General features: G+C 33.5%; 2 protein-coding genes and 1 long non-coding RNA gene across 3 annotated transcripts; 2 read left to right on the top strand and 1 right to left on the bottom strand.

The window, feature by feature from the left end:
* The first annotated feature begins 1,898 nt into the window (after window positions 1-1,898).
* LOC106394643 (ethylene-responsive transcription factor ERF036) lies at window positions 1,899-2,916 on the top strand. The gene has a single exon (XM_013835213.3). It carries the CDS (start codon window positions 1,955-1,957, stop codon window positions 2,693-2,695), a length of 741 nt encoding a protein of 246 aa, XP_013690667.1. The 5' UTR covers window positions 1,899-1,954; the 3' UTR covers window positions 2,696-2,916.
* Window positions 2,917-4,630: 1,714 nt separating this feature from the next.
* Window positions 4,631-8,665, bottom strand: LOC106401326 (probable inactive ATP-dependent zinc metalloprotease FTSHI 2, chloroplastic). The gene is made up of 11 exons (XM_013841824.3): window positions 7,236-8,665; window positions 6,781-6,953; window positions 6,543-6,644; window positions 6,287-6,451; window positions 6,054-6,194; window positions 5,682-5,840; window positions 5,523-5,608; window positions 5,352-5,430; window positions 5,141-5,263; window positions 5,013-5,069; window positions 4,631-4,928 (listed from the first exon to the last, which is right to left on the bottom strand). Exons 1-11 carry the CDS (start codon window positions 8,539-8,541, stop codon window positions 4,716-4,718), a joined length of 2,604 nt encoding a protein of 867 aa, XP_013697278.1. The 5' UTR covers window positions 8,542-8,665; the 3' UTR covers window positions 4,631-4,715.
* A 135-nt stretch (window positions 8,666-8,800) lies between these two features.
* On the top strand, window positions 8,801-15,169 carry LOC125587978. The gene is made up of 2 exons (XR_007324369.1): window positions 8,801-10,615; window positions 10,701-15,169. It is a non-coding gene; the product is annotated as an uncharacterized LOC125587978 (long non-coding RNA).
* The last annotated feature ends 5,109 nt before the right edge of the window (window positions 15,170-20,278 follow it).

Here is a 20,278-nt window from a genome sequence, read left to right as displayed (position 1 = left end):
CACAGTCGGTAATGAATGTAATGAAGCATATGTTTTTTTGGTTCAAGTCAGGTTCTTACTCAGCCTAGTCTCAGTTGAGATTCCTGACTCCTGTCGATGGCCAACTTAATCATTACAATATCTCCTAACTGTATAGTTTTTAACACGTTTAGGTCTTTCTTTTGGGGAAAGTAGGCTTGGTCTATTTTGAGTCAGCTTTGCTTGTTATGCCTCGTTTGTTTCATTTAGTTTTGACGTTACATAGTTTATGAAAGGGCTTAGAATAGGACCACAATGTTACATTTGTAGATATCTTTAACTGATGTTTTTGATAAGAGTGCCAACTTTTATGATATTTTCTTTTCTACCAACGGTAAAGATAGAAAAGAATGAAAAAGTGGTTGAAAGTTACTTTTTTTTTATATTTTTCAAATGGGTAACGGAAATGATGAATTGACGTCTTCAAAAGTTTAAATGTAATTAATATTGGTGTGTTCTTTTTGTGTATATATGAAAATGAATAATAAAAATTATCTCAACGGGAAGATTGATAGCGACACACGTGAGTAACTTTAGATTCTAGTCTCTCTGAAAGAGGAAACGATAGCATTTTAGATGATCATTACAAAGTCGGAAACGTTCTCCTGTGAATCTTTTTCTCTTGTTTCTTTAACCTTTTAACCTTATGTTCCTAAATAGTTTGGTTACTGAGTGATTAAATCTCTAAATAGATTATGTAACTACTAATGTTTGCAATTTTTCTGGTTTCTTTTTAAACAAGAAAAAGCTTCGTGGTAAGTTAAATATGGGTAGGCTAAGTGTCACTTAAAATGGAGCGCCTAGTTCCCATTAGTCAAATTTGGTATTTTATTTTCTTCGATTGTTTGTCACATCTCCACCAAAATTAATGGAGTAAAACCTTAGAAACAAGAACTAGATAAGCAATACTAGTCCACTTGCTGACAAAAAAGAAAAAGAATTGTCTAAATAAACAAGAACAGTTCGAGATATAAGACCCACTAATCAGTCACCATTGATTCAGTTATGTATTATTGAAACCGGTGTTCAACGCGCTAGGCGTTCAACGTGCTAGATTACTGTATAGCGCCTAACTGTATAAGCGGACGTCTAAACGGGTATATACAGATATATATTTTTACACGAAATATAAGTATAAAATTAATATATATACATTATTTTGAAAAAACTGAACATAAATATATTTTAAATCCACTTTTATGTATAAGTATATAGTTTAACATATATAAATAGTTTTAAATTATAAAAACTAAAGCCATTTTAAATATATAAAGATGATAAATTTAAAATAATTTTGCAACAATTATACTAATATCTACAATCATATAAATATATAAAATAAGTAAAAGTAATATAAATAATAACATTAATAAAATATAATAATAATAATACTAATAGTTTATTTTTTTGAATATTAATGTTTAAAATCCGCCTAGGCATCCGCGTAGACCGCATAATGTCCGTCTAAACGCTATTATTCGCCCGAATTATATAAATCCGCATAAAACACTGTATAACAAAAAAACAGTACGGTTGGCTATCGTATAGCGCCTAAACGCCGTCTAGGCGGACGCCACTAATACTGATTGAAACACAACTTAATTGTGTATAATTGTTTTTTTTTCCTTTATAACAAAAAGAAAACTAATTACGCATGATTTTATTTTTGAAAATAACAAGAAAAATCTTTCTTTCTACAACATGAAATTATTATATTAATTATTTTGCTTTTTTATATAAGGTTACAATATTATTAGTTATTCTCAGATCCAAATACCAGAAAACGTGTTAATTCTTTTTCTAATAATTAACAAAAAGCGAGAAGAAGAAGAAAAAAAGAATTGAACATCATCATGTGCAGTCTATAAATACATCTCTCACATCCACAAACACACAAAACAAAATAGTCTCTCTTCTCTCAAACGATTACAAAAAAATGACGTCATCCAACCGTTCTTCATCACCAACATCATCGTCTTCGGACCAATCTGATGTAACTACAACAACAAGCACCCACTTGTCCGAAACTTCACCGAGAAACAACAAAAGAAAGAGAAGCAAGGATTCTTCTTCTTCTTCTTCTTCCTCTTCTTCAAAGCTTAAGCATCCTGTTTACAGAGGTGTACGGATGAGAAGCTGGGGCAAATGGGTCTCCGAGATCCGACAGCCTCGCAAAAAGACTCGAATCTGGCTCGGTACATTCGCCACCGCAGACATGGCGGCGCGTGCTCACGACGTCGCTGCTCTCGCCATCAAAGGCTCCTCCGCCGTCATCAACTTCCCGGAGCTTGCCTCTATCCTCCCTCGTCCGGCGTCATCCTCGCCGCATGATATCCAAGCAGCAGCTGCGGAAGCCGCCGCCATGGTGGTCGACGGTAAATTGTCGGAGTCAGAGTCGGCTGCGACAGAGATGAAGGAAGCACCGCCGTCGCCGGAATCTTCTTGCGCGGCGACGGAGTCTAAGAAGGAGGAGAGGTTGGAGGAGATTGTGGAGCTGCCTAACATTGAAGAGGGGAGTTATGACATGAGCGTGAAGTCACGCTCCGACCTGGATTATTCTGAGCCGTTGGATTGTTGGGTGTATCCTCCTCCGGCCATAGATCTCTATGAAGAGTTCTTGGAGTTCGATTTCTTGGAGTTATGGAGCTTTCCTCACACGGAACTGATTAATCCCTAATTAGGTTAATTACTAGTAAGTTGCATTCATGTATTGATAAATACATTTGTGTTGTTTTTATTTGTACGGGATACGTAGTATAGGAACTGTAGTGGTAGTATATGTTGTGTAACATACGGTACCAAGGCTACTATGCAGCTATTGTAAAATGAAATTATATTTATATTTGTACTTATCAGACTGTTATTGTAACTTGGTAAATGAAAGCTATCGTTACGCAATGTTCTTACTTCTTGTGTTTGTGAATTAACAAAGCAAACATTTTTTATCAAACGAAAAAAAAAACAAAGCATTCATGTTCTCGTGTTTATGAATTAACAAAGCCAAACATGTTCTTGTGTAGTTTTTAAAAGAGTCAATGGCTGTTTTTTATTTCTTTCAATACTCAAGTCTTCTCCAATGCTCACATGGCAAACTTAAGAATTCAATTTCTAAGATAATATATTCATAAGCTTACAATATTATCTCCAATTTGAAAGATTGTAGATTATTATCAACCATGTCATTTGTTGATAAGATTCTCGATGCTAAACATTTATATTCACAGTTAGGTGATTCTAAGATTTTAGGTTGGAATATTTATGTTTCTAATATCTTTAAAACGAGAATGTATCTCAGAACACGCTAAAACATTCTAATGAGGTGCACCGTCCACTCTTTTTCACTAATAATATATTTTGACCTTTTATAAAACTTATTATCATTCGATTTCTTCAAAGATCAAATAATTATAAACCAATATATACCCAATATTATTTCGATGCCTTGTGTCGACCAACAAACCTAAATAATCCATCTTATTATTCATATCACAAGTCTATTATTTTCTTTGTTACAGTGACTGACTGACTGTAGCCGCTGCTATGTTCTAGAACTGGTTCTAATAAATATAATGACATGCTCATCGTCTATAGTAAATAATATATACTTCAAACATAAAACACGCACTTGGATATTCCATGAACAGGTGGTATTACATGATGAAAAAAAAAGAACAGGTGGTATTACATTTTAAAGTCCATATTCACATCTCTTTATTTGAAGTTGTTAGCGTGTTATCAATCTTCTTAAACACGAGTGTTTTTATATATAGTATTCTAACGTGTTTATTTTAGCCTAAACAAATAATTTTAATTGATAATAATCAGAAGAAGGTGGTGGCGTGGGAAGTGGGGGAAACGATGAACAGATAGGGGGAGAGTCAAATAATGCCGTTGTGGACTTCTGTTTGTTTTTGTCAATTTCTTTCACGAGTTCATATAAATTTTACCGTTGTATAAATAGTTTTGGACACTTGATACGAGACAAGAACCTAAGAGAAGGAAGCGTATGGAACTATTTTACACAGATTATAAAAAAGTTAAAAATTATGTTTAGTTGTCTAGTGCTTAATTACTATTGAAATCTAGTGTAACAAATGATTGATATACCAATATGTGAACTATACTATTAAACAACTAGGCATGTAAAATCTTCAAATAATAAAATAAAAATTTGGTAGGGTATCCTATTTTATTTTAGTATAAAAGAATCGGGTGGTACAATAATAGAGATTAAGTCATGAAGGTGGCTAATTAACCAATAAGGAGGTTTAAGTAAATAATTTGGTAATGTGTAAATATCATATAGTTGTCGAATCTTGTAAGTCAAATGTTATCTACCCTATAATATAATCTAGTTGTTTTATGTAAAGCGACCAACCTAGGACTCTTGGTTTGGTTACTAATCAATTTGCAATTTCACCTAAACAAATACCCAAAAATCAAATACATAGGAAAATGTGTCACTTTTCAGTGTCTTTTAAGTTTTAACCAATCCTTTTTTTATTTTATATTGAAATTTATAACCCCATGCTTTACATAACTGGTTCGTGTCAGAAAGATCCATGATTATTTTTTTTTCAAAATTATTTAAAACTGAAATTTCCTTCAAAACTGAAAAAAATAACTTTTTTTTATTGAAGCTCGTTCATATGTCACTACGGTTACAGCAAGGTCTACGTTTGCCACAAATCATCTTATCAACTGTTTCTTGCACTAGTCATGTCCAGTTTCATCACGTTCTCTTGGAGCTGGAGCCGTTTGATTTTCCTGAGTTCAAGAATGCTTGGTGGCATTGGTTTAATGGAGCCATAGAGCTCAACAAGAGTGAAGAACTCTTGTTTCGAAAGACTTTTCTTTTGAACCAGTTTCTCTACCACTTCGTCCATGAGCGTCCGGTTCTTTTGGAGAATCTGGTGTATACACATTTGTAAATCATACTTAAACAAAACCAATATAAAAGGATACAAAGTACTCAATTTAAGATTGGTCTCTACCTCTTTAGCACGGTCGTAACACATGTTCATTATCCGCAACGCCTCCACGTCAATATCCTGCAAATCAAATCCAAGTAATGAGATGATGATAATATTCGTTTCAAGACAATTTCAAGATATGGACTTACGTTAATTCGATCAGCCATCCAGAAGTTATTCAAGCCATGATGCTTCTCAGAGAGACCACCAAGAACAAGTGATCTAGCAGCTGACCTTGCGTTATCCGATGTTTCAGCCCATATGGTACTTAACTGGAACAAAATCAGTAGCAAAGATTATTTAAAAAGAAAAAATCATAAGGTCACATCTACATGTTAAAAGAGATCATATTGGTCTTACCTGATCCTCACCGTACCATACTTCATCTGCAGCACGAGGTGCTAGCTGAACAGTTATGTGATCCAAGAGAGATTGTCGGCTGCATATAGTATAAACCACCAAGGACAAAAGATCGTAAAGACCCCATGTTTAATCAAGAAAACCGAATATGTTTTTAACAAAGATACAGACCTAAGCATGCCTTCTTTGAATTTGATGTGATCCATCTTCACACGGACATAACCCAATTCTCTACCAGCTCTAGGGTTGATTGTCAGCTGATCAAAGTCATTGAAATGTCAGTCAAAGAAAAGGGAGCTTGAAGGAAGAAGAAGATTTTAAGAAACCTACAAATTCGATATTCTTGAGATCAGGGAAGTTCACTGCGACAACAGCCATAGCAGCTTCGTTTATAGCAACTTGTCTCCACGTCTCAGAGCTCCTATCTTTTCTATCTAACATTCCTCTTTCTTCTATTTGTGCAGCTTGAAGCAAATCATCTGTTGTTAACTGCATTACAGAGAATATATATGATCTGTTAGTCTTTTACTTGCTGATATCGAACTTCTTGACTTGTTAATTTATTATAAGCCTAAGCCAGCCCAATTCACACACACCACATACCAGAAACCAGATGCTACGTGATACTATCATCTGAACTCAAAACCATCCACAGGCAGATTCATATTCAAGTAATATGGACTTAAAATAGAGAGCCTATACCTCAGTTCTTCCATCACGCATCATATTGATAGCCGCGATCTCAACGATATTAGCAAGCTCTGCTCCAACCATGCCATCTGTCATGCTAGCAACTGCCATATAGTCCAAATCTTCAGCCATCGGCTTCTTACGAGCATGAACCTTAACAAACAAACCAAACGAAAGATATAGCTTTTTGACCGAAGAACAAACCTTCACTGTACGGAATAACTATACGGACACAAAGCCATTACCTGTAGAATCTCCATCCGTCCGATAAGACCAGGCTTAGGAATGAAGATTTTGCGGTCGAACCTTCCAGGCCTCACAAGCGCAGGATCTAGAATGTCCGGTCTATTCGTGGAAGCGATGGTAATCACCTCTCCTCTTCCTTCAAAACCATCTAAAGACACAAGGAGCTGACACAAACAAAAAAAACGATTAAACATTTTTCATCCATAAAAAAAAACCGAAGAAGACAACAATAACACAATCTATAATGTCAGGAACCTGATTAAGAGTGGCATCCCTTTCTTGTCCTCCAGATCCCTTTATCAAACCACGCTCTCTTCCAACAGCATCCAACTCATCAATGAAAACCACAGATGGAGCCTGCAGTGACACCACCTTAAAATTTAGCATCCAGTAATAGTAAACAGTAACAGGCTGAATCCTAACTACACAGTACACACCAAGAGGTATTGCTTCAATGATATAATAGATGCATCTGAAAGTGAGAAAGACTTACATTGTCTCTAGCTTCCTGATACAAAGCTCGTACACGAGACGCACCAACACCAACGTATATCTCAACAAACTGAGAAGCAGATATAGAGAAGAAGTTCACTCCAGCTTCCCCAGCTACAGCTTTAGCCAGTAATGTCTTTCCCACCCCAGGTGGCCCACATAATAGAATACCACCTGCAAACAGTTTCAAAGGTTATACTCCCTCCATAAAATTTTCGTTTCAAAATAAATATGGTTTTTTTTTAATTTCAATGCAAAATTTATGAACAGTATTCTCCGGTTTGTTTTTTTTATTGGTTGAGATATGGTGAGGTGTATTTTTATTTTAGAAATACGAAGAATTAAATGTTTTCTTAATCTATGTGTATAAAAACCTAAAACTACAACTAACATGAAAGGGAAGGAGTATAAATACTTGGTGATATAAGTAAAGAAGAAGTTGTCACAACATCAAACCTGGGATCTTGACACCTCTCCTCCGATACATCTCACCATGAGTGAAAAACTTAACAATCTCCTCCAACTCAAGACGAATCTTCCCAAGCCCCGCAACGTCCGTGAACTTCACATCAACACCCCTCTCAAGATACTCAGGCATCCTCCTATTCGAAGACGCTCTCCTCACGCGCGCCCCTGACTTCATGAACTGCTTCGCCATCTGCAGGTAAGGATTCTTCTCGCCACTCTCCTCCTCCTCATCATCCAACTCAATCCCTTCCATCTCCCTCTCCAACTCCCTCATCTTCTTCCTCTCCTCCGCCTCCGCCTTCTCGATCTTCAACCTATCGTCGTAATCCTTCTTCTGCTTCCTGTAGTTGAGCACAACCACGCGGTAGAAGATGTAGAAGAAGACCAGTCCGAGAGCAGTCGCGACGTTCGAATCCTCGGCCAGTCTGGCCCACATAAGGCCCATGTCGCGGTAGTTCCTCCTCGCCTCGAGTAAAGACTCTTCGTACTTCTTCTTCCTAACCGCCTTCCTCTTCTTCCTCTCTTGCATCTTCTTCTGCGCCTTGATCGCCTTCTCCATCGCCTCGCTCTCCTCGTTCATCCTCTCCATCTCCTCCTTCCTCTGCCTCTTGAAATCCTCTCTCATCCGTTTCAGCTCCGCGGCCCGTTTAGACTCCTTCTTGGGCTTGGCCAGCGTCAGCATGTAAGACGGGACTCTCCATAGGAACCCTAAGTAAGGAGATGGGACAGGTGGCTTCTTAACGGGAGGAGAGTAAGCGTTTACACAAACTGAATCGAGCTTTAACTCGTCCCATTGTTCCCAAAACCGTTTGTTACCGTCTATTGACGGCAGCACGGTCCTCAGCACGTGGGAGTCTTCTAAGACGACTAGCACGGGCTCTGCTTTTAGGCGCAGGGTTAAGGATGGAGGCTTGATGACGTGTTTGAGCTTGCCTTGGGACTTTAGGGTTAAAAGGTCTGTGTAGGGGATGCGTTTGGAGACTACGGGGAGGTCTTTGGACCAGGATTTGAGCTGTTCGGGTGTTAAGGCTTCTTGAGGCTTCTTCTTCTGGCTTCTCTTCTTCGTTGCGGCGGCGAGGGAGGGTTGGGGTAGTGAGGCGGAGATTAGAGTGAGTGTGATTGGTATTGCGAGGAGATTGATTTTGGATTTTTCTTCGTCTTGAGGATCGTTTGTGTTTTGGCATGAGATTGAGGTGTGGTGTTTTCTGGGGGATCTCGGGGTTTTTGGGTGGTTTGAGGGAGAGAGGAATCGAGAGTGTGGAGATGATGAATGTAGAGGGAAACGGTAAGCCATGGTGTTATTTGATTAATGTGGAGGTGAGCTTCGAAAGACGAAGTGGATTGCGATAAACGAAGCGTGATGAGATAGATTGAGCAACATTAAATCTCAGAAAAGAGCTTCATATCTCATTCCTCAGGAGAGGATAGAAGAAGCAGACAAACACATAACAGTTGTGATATCAGTGGGCTTCTTGAAAGCCCAATAACAGAAAGTCAGGCCCATTTAATTCTTAACACCAGAACTTGGAACATCAATATCGAGAGTTGTTGTCTCGCACTCTTTCCCTTATATTTAGTGTAGTACTTATCCTATGGACTTGAGAAAGAACTTTTCTGTAAATAGAGTAAAAGAAGGAAAAATTGAAAACTTTCTCCTAGCAACAACTGGACTTATCTAGCTGCAATACTATGTCATGAGAGAAGCAATGCGGAAAGAAGTCTGTTTTGTCTTTTACATGTCTTAATTACTGGTTTATTAACTTAAAGAATTTGTTTGTGAGGTAATAATATTTTGTTTATCTTGTATGCAGGCTTTAATATTTCTTGCTATGGTTTATGTTCCAAGAGTTTCTATATATATTGGGTTACCAAAACAAAATGCAACTTCTTACTTTATGAGCATCTCACCATAGTGGATGCTTGGGAAAACTTTAGTTCATCCAACATTAACATATGCGATTGAAATTGCACCTATTCAATCAGTGATTGTACTCATTTTCGGACTCTACGTAGTGATTGCTAAAACGTACTGTGAGGAAAGGTATGTTAGTATTGGTAGTAGTGGTTAATATCAGAAGAATTGCGATGAGTGATGTGTAATCACGTGTTGATAAGTTATCGTCAGTAATTCTTAAATGATATGTGTGAGGAGAAATATGTTATTGTTGGTAGTATTAAGAAGCTACTTTAATGGTTAATATTAGAAGAATTGTAATGATTGATGTGTAATCACGTGTTGCTAAGTTATCGTCAGCTAATTGTAATTATTAAATGATATGTGTGAGGAGAAGTATATTATTGTTGGTAGTATAATAAGCTACTTTAGTGGTTAATATTAGAAGAATTGTGATGATTGATGTGTAATCATTTGTTGCTAAGTTATCGTCAACTAATTGTAATTATTAAATGATATGTGTGAGGAGAAGTATATTAGAGGCGTGCATTGAACTAGGTGTTTTAGGAGATTATGAGATTTGGTTAAAATCCTCTGTTATTCAACTAATGATTTAAAAAAAAAAATTCAAATCAGCTGTTATTAGATATGAAATTTCTGCAGAGTTATTAAATGTCACTTAAAATCTCCTGTTATTCAACTAATCATTTGTAAAAATTATATCAAATCCACTGTTATTCAATGTTAAACAACAATTTGAAAAGAAAATTTGTAAAAGGGATTTGAGGAGAGTTTACACCAGTTTTTAGTTGAAAACAATTTCTATAGAATAACATCTCTAGAGGTGTTATTTGAAGATAGTTGAGAAAAAAATAACATTCGTGGAAAATAATATTCTTTTGCTCCTCTGCTTGAGAGCTCTTGTAAGCGGCAGAAGCCTGAGACACCCTTTCTGGTTTTGACTTCGTCACCTTCATAAGTATACATGGCGGACGAATCTCAGTACTCTCCCGGCTCTTGCTGATACATGCTTCTCTAGCCCCCAAGCCTCTATGAAATTTGAATCAGTGATTTCGTCCCTTGCATCCCGAACTTCAATTCGATCAAGTAAGCCACCGTCGCGAACGGGACCGGAGAAAGTGAGGGTGGGTTCTTGGCTCTAGTGAGGGTGAGAAATTTTCACCACTGTCTTGCAGTAGAAATGTTGATTGATCCGAGCTGCCACGCCTTGGTCGCTGTTTGAAAATTGGCTGTCTTGATGAGTTGAATTAGTGATAAAGTGATGAACTTTATGATTGTCAGATTTCATTTACATTTGAAGGTTCATTAAGCGTGGGGACTACTGTCTTGCTAAAGGGACAAGTTCTGGATTTCATACACACATCATTGTATGATGCACAAGATGGCTACTTCTCACAACATTCAAGATTTGTTGGGGTTTTGGAGAGAAGCATTGGGTTCAACCAGCATGAAGGTAAACTGGTTGCCTAGTTTCTCTTTTCATCAAGGGAGGAAGGTTTACATGAAGCTTTGTTTACTAGTTGTCTCTTTGTATCCAGGGAGGAAGGCTTACATGTAGTTGACTACTTTTCTTTTTATCGGAGCTTTGTTGACTAATTTTCTCTTTGTATGGAAGGATGGCTTACATGAAGTTGCTGGATAAAGTTTATAAGCAGAATGACATTTTTTGGTTTTTCTCCAGTGGAACTCTTCAAAGTCAAATTCGTGGATAGATTCTTTGGTCATATATTCTAATATACATTAATGGTCCATCTGTTGGTATACATTAGTGGTCACAAGTTTATGCATATAGCTTATAAGTGATTAGGTAAGTATAGAAACTCCTAAGCAATGTATGTAAGCAGAGATAACTATTATCTTCAAATCACCTAAATAACTTAAATTTAGAAAAGATATTTTATCAAACCACCTGGCGATTGTTATTTGTATTTTTTAAATTCTAACTAAAATCACCCAAACAACCTCAAAACTCATTAAATCCCACCAAAATTAAAATACTCTAAAATCTCCTAAAACCTTTAATTCAATACACCCCCTTACTGTTGGTAGTATAATAAGCTACTTTAGTGGTTAATAAGAAGTATTGCGATGACTGATGTGTAATCACGTGTTGCTAAATTATAGTCAGTTAGTTGTAATTATTAAATGATATGTGTGAGGAAAAATATGTTATTGTTGGTAGTATAATAAGCTACTCCAGTGGTTAATATCAGAAGAATTGCAATGACTGATGTGAAATCATGTGTGTTGGACCATGATTTTGTACCAAATCACTTCTACTATAGTTATATGTTATTATATAAATTATTGTGGGACAATAATTCATCACCAAATCTCGTGTTGATATTAAACGTCAAAGACGAAGTCAAAAGTTAGTTACCGATCTCTCGGACTCACATGGACGTAAGAAGAGGTCAAAGACTGAATTTTAGGAAGCACGTGCAACAACTTGAAACCCTTATAAAAAGACAAAGCAATTGATTTATACGGCCATCTTCCAAAAGAGCTTCAGGGGGCTCACAACGACAAATAAAACACCATCCATTACCATTATTATTAAGGAGGAGACGTGTGCACTTAGTGAATCCAGGCTCCATGCGTTAACATAGATCAATAAGACGAAGGGTTTACTATACATCATCATACACGTTTCTCTATCACTCCAATACGTCTCCACGTTTGTTGAAGAACAAGACTTATCCTTCGTACGATAAACGATCTAACGAGATCGTAATCGACCGTCTCGAGTTCAACTTGTTCCCCATTCGTGAATGGGGTCTCGTTCTAAAGGAGGTAAACGACATCTCGCCCGAGATGGTAAGAGATAAAACCGACGTCTTCTGAGAACTGACGAACTCGATGTCTCTCCTGAGAACCGACGAACTCGATGTATCGATCGGGACCGACAAACCCGACGTCTTGCTCAAGACCGATGACACCAACATCCCTTTCGAGATGATGATAATCGAACTACGTTTAGACTTGATCCCACGACGGGTACGTAGGCAGCTCGTTCTCGAGTTCAGTCACGATCTTCTCTTTCCCGATATCTTTATGATATTCGACCTACGAATATAGTCCATTTTCGCCGACTCATACCTGATTATATCGTTGTGTTCTAAGGATATCGTTGCCCACATCATTTTTCTTCTCCAGATTGAACTCCCGATCACTATTAAATACTTAGTGTAGATTTTAGGTTCTACAATGTTTTTCTAAGTCATCGTCAGCTAATTGTAATTATTAAATGATATGTGTGTCTTTTGAAATTCCAATTAATTATAATCTATATTTATTGCGAAAGTAATGACACACAAGATACACATGACTAAAATTGTCATTAAAAAATATGAGAGGATAATCCAAATGGATGAAAATTCTTTTTCGAGAAAGAAAAAAAGTTAAATTAATGTTTATGTAACATAAAAATTAAAATTAATGAAAATTATTTTAACAAAAAAGAAGGGCAATTCTTTCAAATGGTTTTTTTAAGTTTTGTCACAAAAATAGCGATAAACAATGACCAAAATAGCTTCTTTTTATTTTAAAATTTTTAATTTTTTTTTTAAATTTGAAACTTTATCTCCAAAACCTCACCCCTTATCTCTAAACCCCAAGTCTAACTTAGTTAACCTTAAAGTAAAAATACATTTTCACCATTTAATAAACTTATTTTGGTCATTTTTTTCATTGATTGCTATTTTGTTACAAAAACTAAAAAAAAACTATCATAGGGAATTTGTTAAAAAAGAATCCAAAGAAAACAAAAAACAAAACGAAAATTTTCTCCAACCATAATGTTTATTTCCCCAATTGTTTTTGTTTGTTAACTCTCCGAAAATACTTAAATATCATGACACTATAATAGCATTTAGCGCTCAAATATTCATCTCACCCTCTTCTCACATACTCTGTTTCATCCTCTCGCCTCAAGAATCTGTAAAGCTTTTTTTAGTCATTCCATTGGAAGGTAAGAGGTCTCGTTTTCATTGCTTCCTCTTAAAGTACTCTTCTTTAAGATCGAAGTCGGCTCCTTTACTTCTCTCGCTTTCTTTTGTGTAGGATCGCTCTCTCGTGCGGACCTTTCTCGAAATGGAAGGTAACAACAAGAAAGCGAACACAAGTTCCATAGACGTGATCAGCACGTTACCAGATAATGTTCGCAGCAGAATTTTGGCTTTCTTGACGACAAAAGCGGCTGCTTTAGCTCTGTTTCTCTCAAAGAGATGGTAGAATCGTCACTATTGGGACGGGTCTGTTTCAAGTCAGACGTGTTGGACTTTAGTTAATTAAATGAAGGAACATTTTAGACAAAACGTGTCGGTTATGAGTTAATGAGTCAACATATACATGCGCCCGGTTGAGTTAACGTATGTTTTGATTAAAAGCACCACTTGAATTATTATATAAAATAATCAAGTGCAATATGAGAAAAGAAGAGAAAGAGGAAAGAAGAGAGAAGATTATTGAGTATCAATTGGATTTAATATTTTTCTTTCCCATAACAAGTTTCTGAAGGAAAACTCAAAATAAAGTTTGTTATGGTCTTGGTACGGATGTGTCGTACGGAGATTGGTAGTTGTATCCTCAAGATAGATACCTACGAAACTACACACTAGGGCAAAATTATGTCTTAAGAAATTGCTTAGACAAACCTCTATCAAACCACAATCAGTTATGTTGTGAGAAGAAGAAACATAATTATCTTATAACAGTTTATAAGAATTTATAAATCAAGTAAGATTTATAAAAGTTTATAAACTCAAACTTATTGAGTACGTGTGATTGATTTGCATCTGTACTTTGGATTAACAAGACGCTCCAGAGGCTTGTGTACAGACGCGATGATGATGCTTCTGGTTCGAAGCCTTGTGTTATGTTTGATACTCCGGGTCTTGTTTACTTGGAGTACTCTAATGTAGTTGCTGATAAGTATGAGAATCTGCGTTTGGACAGCTTGGTTGACGTTAGGCTTGATCTTCAGTTGACCGGTGATCAAATTTTGCGCAAGAATGCTACAGACGGTGTTGGTTTTGTTCCTGGTGATTTTAGGGTAAACCACGATTGTATCATATTAGTTTTTTCCCAAAGATTTACCCAAATGCAAGGTCCCAAGTCATGAAAGAAAGTGCTTGACCTTCCCAAGTTTACTGTTTTAAAGTTCAATTTTTTTTTTTTATTGTTTTAGTTCTCTACATGTATTTAATCTGAATTTGGCACATACCCGAGCTAGGCACAAATTTGATGGGGAATAATATAGAACTAGGTGACTGGCCCGCACCCTGTGCCGGCATAAAAATATTCAAAATGTGGAATAAATAGTATACAGTTGTTGAAGTTACAGATTTTATATTATCACTAAGTAGAATTGTATTGTATATACGTTGTAAGTGTGTATTTTAGGTGACGAATATATTTATGTTTATATTTTTCGTTTTAAAATAGTGACATATTTAAAGAAAATATAATATAAGTCGAAATATAATCTATAAGTAATATAAATTAAGAAGTACAATTCTCAATAAAGAAAACAAACCTGCAAAAAATTATTAAATTTTGTAAGCAGTTGTACGAAATAAAATAATTTCATAGATATATAATTTTATAAATTTTAGCTAGCATATATTTTCAAGATGCTATATATTATTTCTCATGGATCTATGTTATTATAAATAGAGCTTCATATGCATACATATTCTGTATATTAAGTTTTGCCAAAAAGATTGGATTGCCAACTCTATATATCTTCCATTGTATTTAAAAATAATGACATATTTAAAGAAAATATAATAAAAGTCAGAATATAATCCATAAGTAATATAAATTAAGAAGTACCATTTTCGATAAAGAAATCAAAATCCATTAGAAACCTGCAAACAATTATTAAATTTTGTAAGCAGTTGTACGAAATAAATAATTTCATAGATTTATAAATTTCTAAATTTTATTGAATAGAAAATAATATTAAATTTACATACCATCATCGAAATAGTGTGAAAACTGGATTGTAGTCAACTAAAATGGAGAGTTTAGTTTATATACCAGAGTACTATCAATGATCTCTCTTATGGTTCTCTTCTCATTAAGAACAAAAAACTTGGCACGAACAGATGTAGCAGTACCAACAGACCATTGGGTACTATCGTTGTTTGCAAGAGCAAGTGAATCATTAGGGAGACTGCAAAATCAAGATAAATCAAGCTTATAAAAACATTGTATTATGTTGCCAAGGTAATGTATATAAATTCAAAATTAGCTAACAAAAGAGTACTAACTGGAAGAGTACCTTGTTTTGAACTGGTCAACCAAATCCATGTTGGGTTGAGTAAAATTTGGATTGAATTCCACCCACTTGATATAGAGTAAGCACCTACAATATATAGATTATATTAACATGTTGTACATATAATTATTTTAGAAAGATAGATGTATTATATACATTTCCACTCTTTAATAGAAGAGAACTAACACAAATAATCATTGTGGGCATGTTACTCATACTATAATTGTATACTTGTTTAGCATAACGGCCCTACAGAGTACACATCATCTTCACATTACTGTATAATATAAACTTAAGTTAATAAATCTAATATACATATTTAGGTAGCAAATAAGAAAAAGGTAAAGTATTTAAGCTTACTTTTGGTCACGTAACTCAATCAAGAGCCTCATGTTATCTTTTCCTTTTATCATTTTGTTTTCAAGAGAACCGAAGTTAACTATTTGACCAATAACATCTACATTCCAAAATAAAAATAATTAAATTAACACAAATAATACAAAACCAAAAGAATATCTAAACATTACAAATTCAATTAAGTAGGTATAATATTAAAGTTATTTAATAAACAGATTAATAGCCTTAAAATCATATATAAATTATTAGTGCATGAACAATTCCCAGTTGAAAATTACTTACCAACCAAATGGCTGTTATCAGCTTTACCACCAGAAATTTCAGTGTAATCAGCCAAATACTTCTCGGGAACTTCACTTGGAAAATCATTTGGTTTTGCAACAAAAGTCGCGTGGAAGAACCCAATTTTGTACGGATGAGAGCTTGTCCGATAATCACCAATAGCATCGTACACTTTGAATAACTGGACAACCTTCAAATTTTTTGATGAGCTGTTCACAAACTGAAGCATGAAATTTTGTCCCTGATCGAATATATGAAAGTTATGAGTTAGACAAATAAATTATAAGAGTTGGCGGAAAGCAGAATAAGTAGTTATGAAACACTATAAAAAAATATTGTTCATTGTAAAGTAAATATAATATATGACGATTCTGAGTTTTGAAAAATGTAGTAATAAAAACAAATACCATTTCGATGGTGTTGCCGGATTGTTTGTTATAATTTCTCCACAAGCAAAGAATCCGTACTTCAATACGCCATGTATCTTTAGACGGGTTTTTAAAAATTGTTAGGAAAAGAGGATAGTTGTATTGTAAGACGTTAGACGTTTGAGGTCTCAGTTATATATATAGTCTACCTTCCACGTTAGACATTTATTAGAGAATATTTTACATAATAAATGACGTTTTCGAAATGATTTTTATCAAGAAAGAAATTAAAATTATATTGCCATAAGGTGAAATGCAATAAACACAATACCAACTTCCGCAAGTAATCCATATTCAAAAAGGGTAAATTATTAAAAGCGAGCTAACAAATTAGAATGCATTAACTATTATCAACTTGCGCAAGTAATAGGGGAATTCAAAAAATGGTAAAGTTATAAATAAACGGGCAAAAAATTATAAACATTAAGGTTACTTAGGTAAGCTATTAAAAACAATAAGGTAAATTACATTTAAACAATGCAATAAATATTAGCAACTTGCGCAAGTAATAGAAAATTAAGGTAAGTTATTATAGACATTACAATTAATTAAAACATCAATGTAAATTACATTTTAAAGATCCATGTCTACAATATAATTAACTTTATAAATTTATTTATAATTTAATAAACTAGACCCTGATCCGCGCGCCAGCGCGGGTATGAATTTTCAATTTTTAATTATTTATTTTATTAAATGATGTATTTGTAATATTCGTTCATATTATATTCATTAAGTAAATATTTTTTTTTGCATCTTAAACTATCTATTTTTTTACGAATGTGTGATATCATATAAAAATATAAAAAAATGAGTATAGAGTTAATTAGATAATCTTAAAAACAGAAATTTTTCTTTCGTGTGCGATATCATATAAATAATGATCCGCCCAGTTAACAAAAATCATGATTATTTTATGTGTAATTTTTTTTTTTGACCATTTCCTTAAAACTATATTAAATTTTACATATTTTAATTAAAATATTTTTAATATCTTTACCTTTTTATTTGAAATGCAACTCAATATTTTTTTAACAATTATAACAAAATATTTAAAAAATATTTTTAGAATTTGTTTGAAAAATATGAAAATTACATTTTAAATTAAAATTATCCTAAAATATGATAAATTTTGATGTAAACGAAAACTCAAATTATGTCAAAAATAATGATATTCAATGATAATAACAATTTTAATTGATTATTTTTTAAAAAATACATCTACAAAAATATTGTTTGAAAGAAAATTCATTTATCTTTCAAATATAAAATGAAAATATTATAATTAAATAATAAAAAATATAAATAAAACCCATAAATTTAGCAAATGACAACTGAGTTATATTATGCTAAAATTTTCTTTCTAAAAATTTATCAAATGACAAATAAGTTATGAGCAAATAATACCATATAATTTTTAAAAACATAGCCATTCTTAAATATTTTTTGAATAAATAATTATTTTTAAATTTAATCAACTGAAAATAATATCCATACAATTGTGCGAGTCAAATTCTAGTTTTATTGATGCATGTTATATATTAGTGCTGCATGTTTTAGGTAACATTTTAATGATGCACGTTTTAAAAAATCTCCATTATTAAAATTATTGCACATAAGGATAACTCATGAGTTTTTTTTGGTTGATTAAATGACTTTATGTCCAAATTTATTTAAGGATATTTCATTAAGGTAACTGAAAAAGACAAACAATAAAATAGGAAGTTTAAATTCATTTAAGCATATTTCATTAATGTAACTGAAAAGACAAGTAATAAATTAGGCAGTTTTATTCGTTTTAGGATATTTCATAAATGCAACTGAAAAAGACAAGCAAAAAAACATTTTTTGAATAAATAGTTAATGAAGTAAGAACATTTTCAAATGAGTACTTCTCTTTTAATAATATAGATGATTTATAAAGCATGCATGGAATTTATTAGACATTAATAGTTATTATGATACTTTATATACAAATATAAGACTTTCTATACGAATATAAAATCATTATAACAATTCAAATAAACATTTTTGTTTCTTATTTTATGTAATTTATAAATATATAAAAAATTTGATCACATTATTACTCTTTCATAGTCTCAACAATTAGTTACCATAAATAATTATTTCTAAAATTATGTAGATTATTTTAGAAAGTGGTAGTTGAATTATCCTTTCCTTTTAGATATAATTATAATAAATAAAATTAAAAATCATCGGCCAATCAAATTGAAACAATTTGAAGAGTTCATTTATGATCGACACATAATAAAAAATCACTTATGTGACTTCTCAATCAATATATAGTAGGTTTATATTTTATAAATAATTTATAACATTTTATAAATTATTTTAAAATTCTGATAAATTTATTCTTTAAACAACGATAAATAATTTAAAAATAATATTAATAAACATGTTTGGATTTTGTAATATTTAAAATAGTTATTATATAATTATATTCGAATACAGTTCATCAAGTAGAGTATAAAACTATTATAATTATCTTATATAAATTTTCGTTCATTATATTTTATAGTTTATAAATATTAAAAGTAATAAATAAAATATTATTAATCTTTCTATAATTTCGAGAATTAGTTTTCATAAATTATTATTTGTAATATTCTTTAGATTATATGGCAAGTGATGTTAAATGATTTTAGACTTACCTTAAATTTTTAGATCTAAATTAAATAAATAAAAACTAAGAACAATCGACCAATCAAGTTATAACAATTTCTTAAAACTTCATGAGCGACACGTCACCAAAAATCACTAAAGTGACTTCTCATTTAATATATAGGGGGATCATTAAAATTTAAATTTTTTGAATAACAAAAGATTAAATGGTAAATTATTATTCCCTCCGTTTCAAAATAGATAATGTTTTATGGAGTTTTTGATGTTTCAAAATAGATGATGTTTTCATATATTTTTTTTGCCAAAGATTTTTTTCATTCATATCTCAAAATAGAGTAATAGAGAAACATAGTCTGAAGAACACATACATAGCACTTGCAACAGCCAAACATAATGTCGCGCACTGATAAAGGTTAAATGACAGAGGACTGAAGAGAGTGGCAAGGTTTGTAAGGAGACAACCTGCGATCTCGTTCAAATCCATCTCTGAATGCAGGGCAGAGAAGAGGACAATAGAGTCTGAAATTACTTGAAGCTTTGAAAATCCAGCAGATGATGCTGAAGGAAGGACCACCTGCAACGTCAAAGCTTCGGCTGCAAGGGTTGAGACCACATATAGTACCCTTGAAGAGCTTTGAGAGTCATGGGCTTCATCCATTCCATGGATACACCATCCAAAACCTCCATTTTTAGAAGCATCAGTCCCTGAAACCATAGAAACCAAAGCCAACAAGACAAAGGTTCTAATACCAACCCCATACTGAGGTACTAATGGAGGAGAACACAGTGTAACATCCTCACACTACAAGAAAACACGCAACATTGTGACGGACATTCCGACGGACAATATTTTCGTCGGTTTTCTTTGACGACATTCCGACGAGATACCGACGAAACATATAATTTCATGTTCGTCGGTATTTCGTCGGAAATTTCCGACGAAATACCGACGAAAGTAAGGTCGTCGGAAATATCCGACAAAATTCCGACAGAATATTATAATTTTGGGGTTTGGATAGGGATTTGAAGTTCGTCGGAATTCCATCGAAATATTCCGACGGAAGTCCGACGGGTTTTTGACTTTCGTCGGAATGTCGTCGGAATTTTCCAACGGATTTCCGAC

Source organism: Brassica napus, chromosome C5 (assembly GCF_020379485.1).
Source record: "Brassica napus cultivar Da-Ae chromosome C5, Da-Ae, whole genome shotgun sequence".
In the NCBI taxonomy this organism is placed as follows: domain Eukaryota; kingdom Viridiplantae; phylum Streptophyta; class Magnoliopsida; order Brassicales; family Brassicaceae; genus Brassica; species Brassica napus.
The sequence above is the reverse complement of the archived record's forward strand: the minus strand, read 5'-3'. Positions and strand labels throughout refer to the sequence as shown.

Bases quoted from the DNA above. Each gene is read 5' to 3' on its own strand.
- LOC106394643 (XM_013835213.3), top strand. From the start codon at position 1,955: ATGACGTCATCCAACCGTTCTTCATCACCAACATCATCGTCTTCGGAC.
- LOC106401326 (XM_013841824.3), bottom strand. From the start codon at position 8,541: ATGGCTTACCGTTTCCCTCTACATTCATCATCTCCACACTCTCGATTC. The intron at 6,452-6,542 runs GTTCCTGACATT...TGTTTGTGTCAG, and splicing joins GGGATGCCACTCTTAATCAG to CTCCTTGTGTCTTTAGATGG. The intron at 5,841-6,053 runs GTATAGGCTCTC...TCTGTAATGCAG, and splicing joins TGCGTGATGGAAGAACTGAG to TTAACAACAGATGATTTGCT.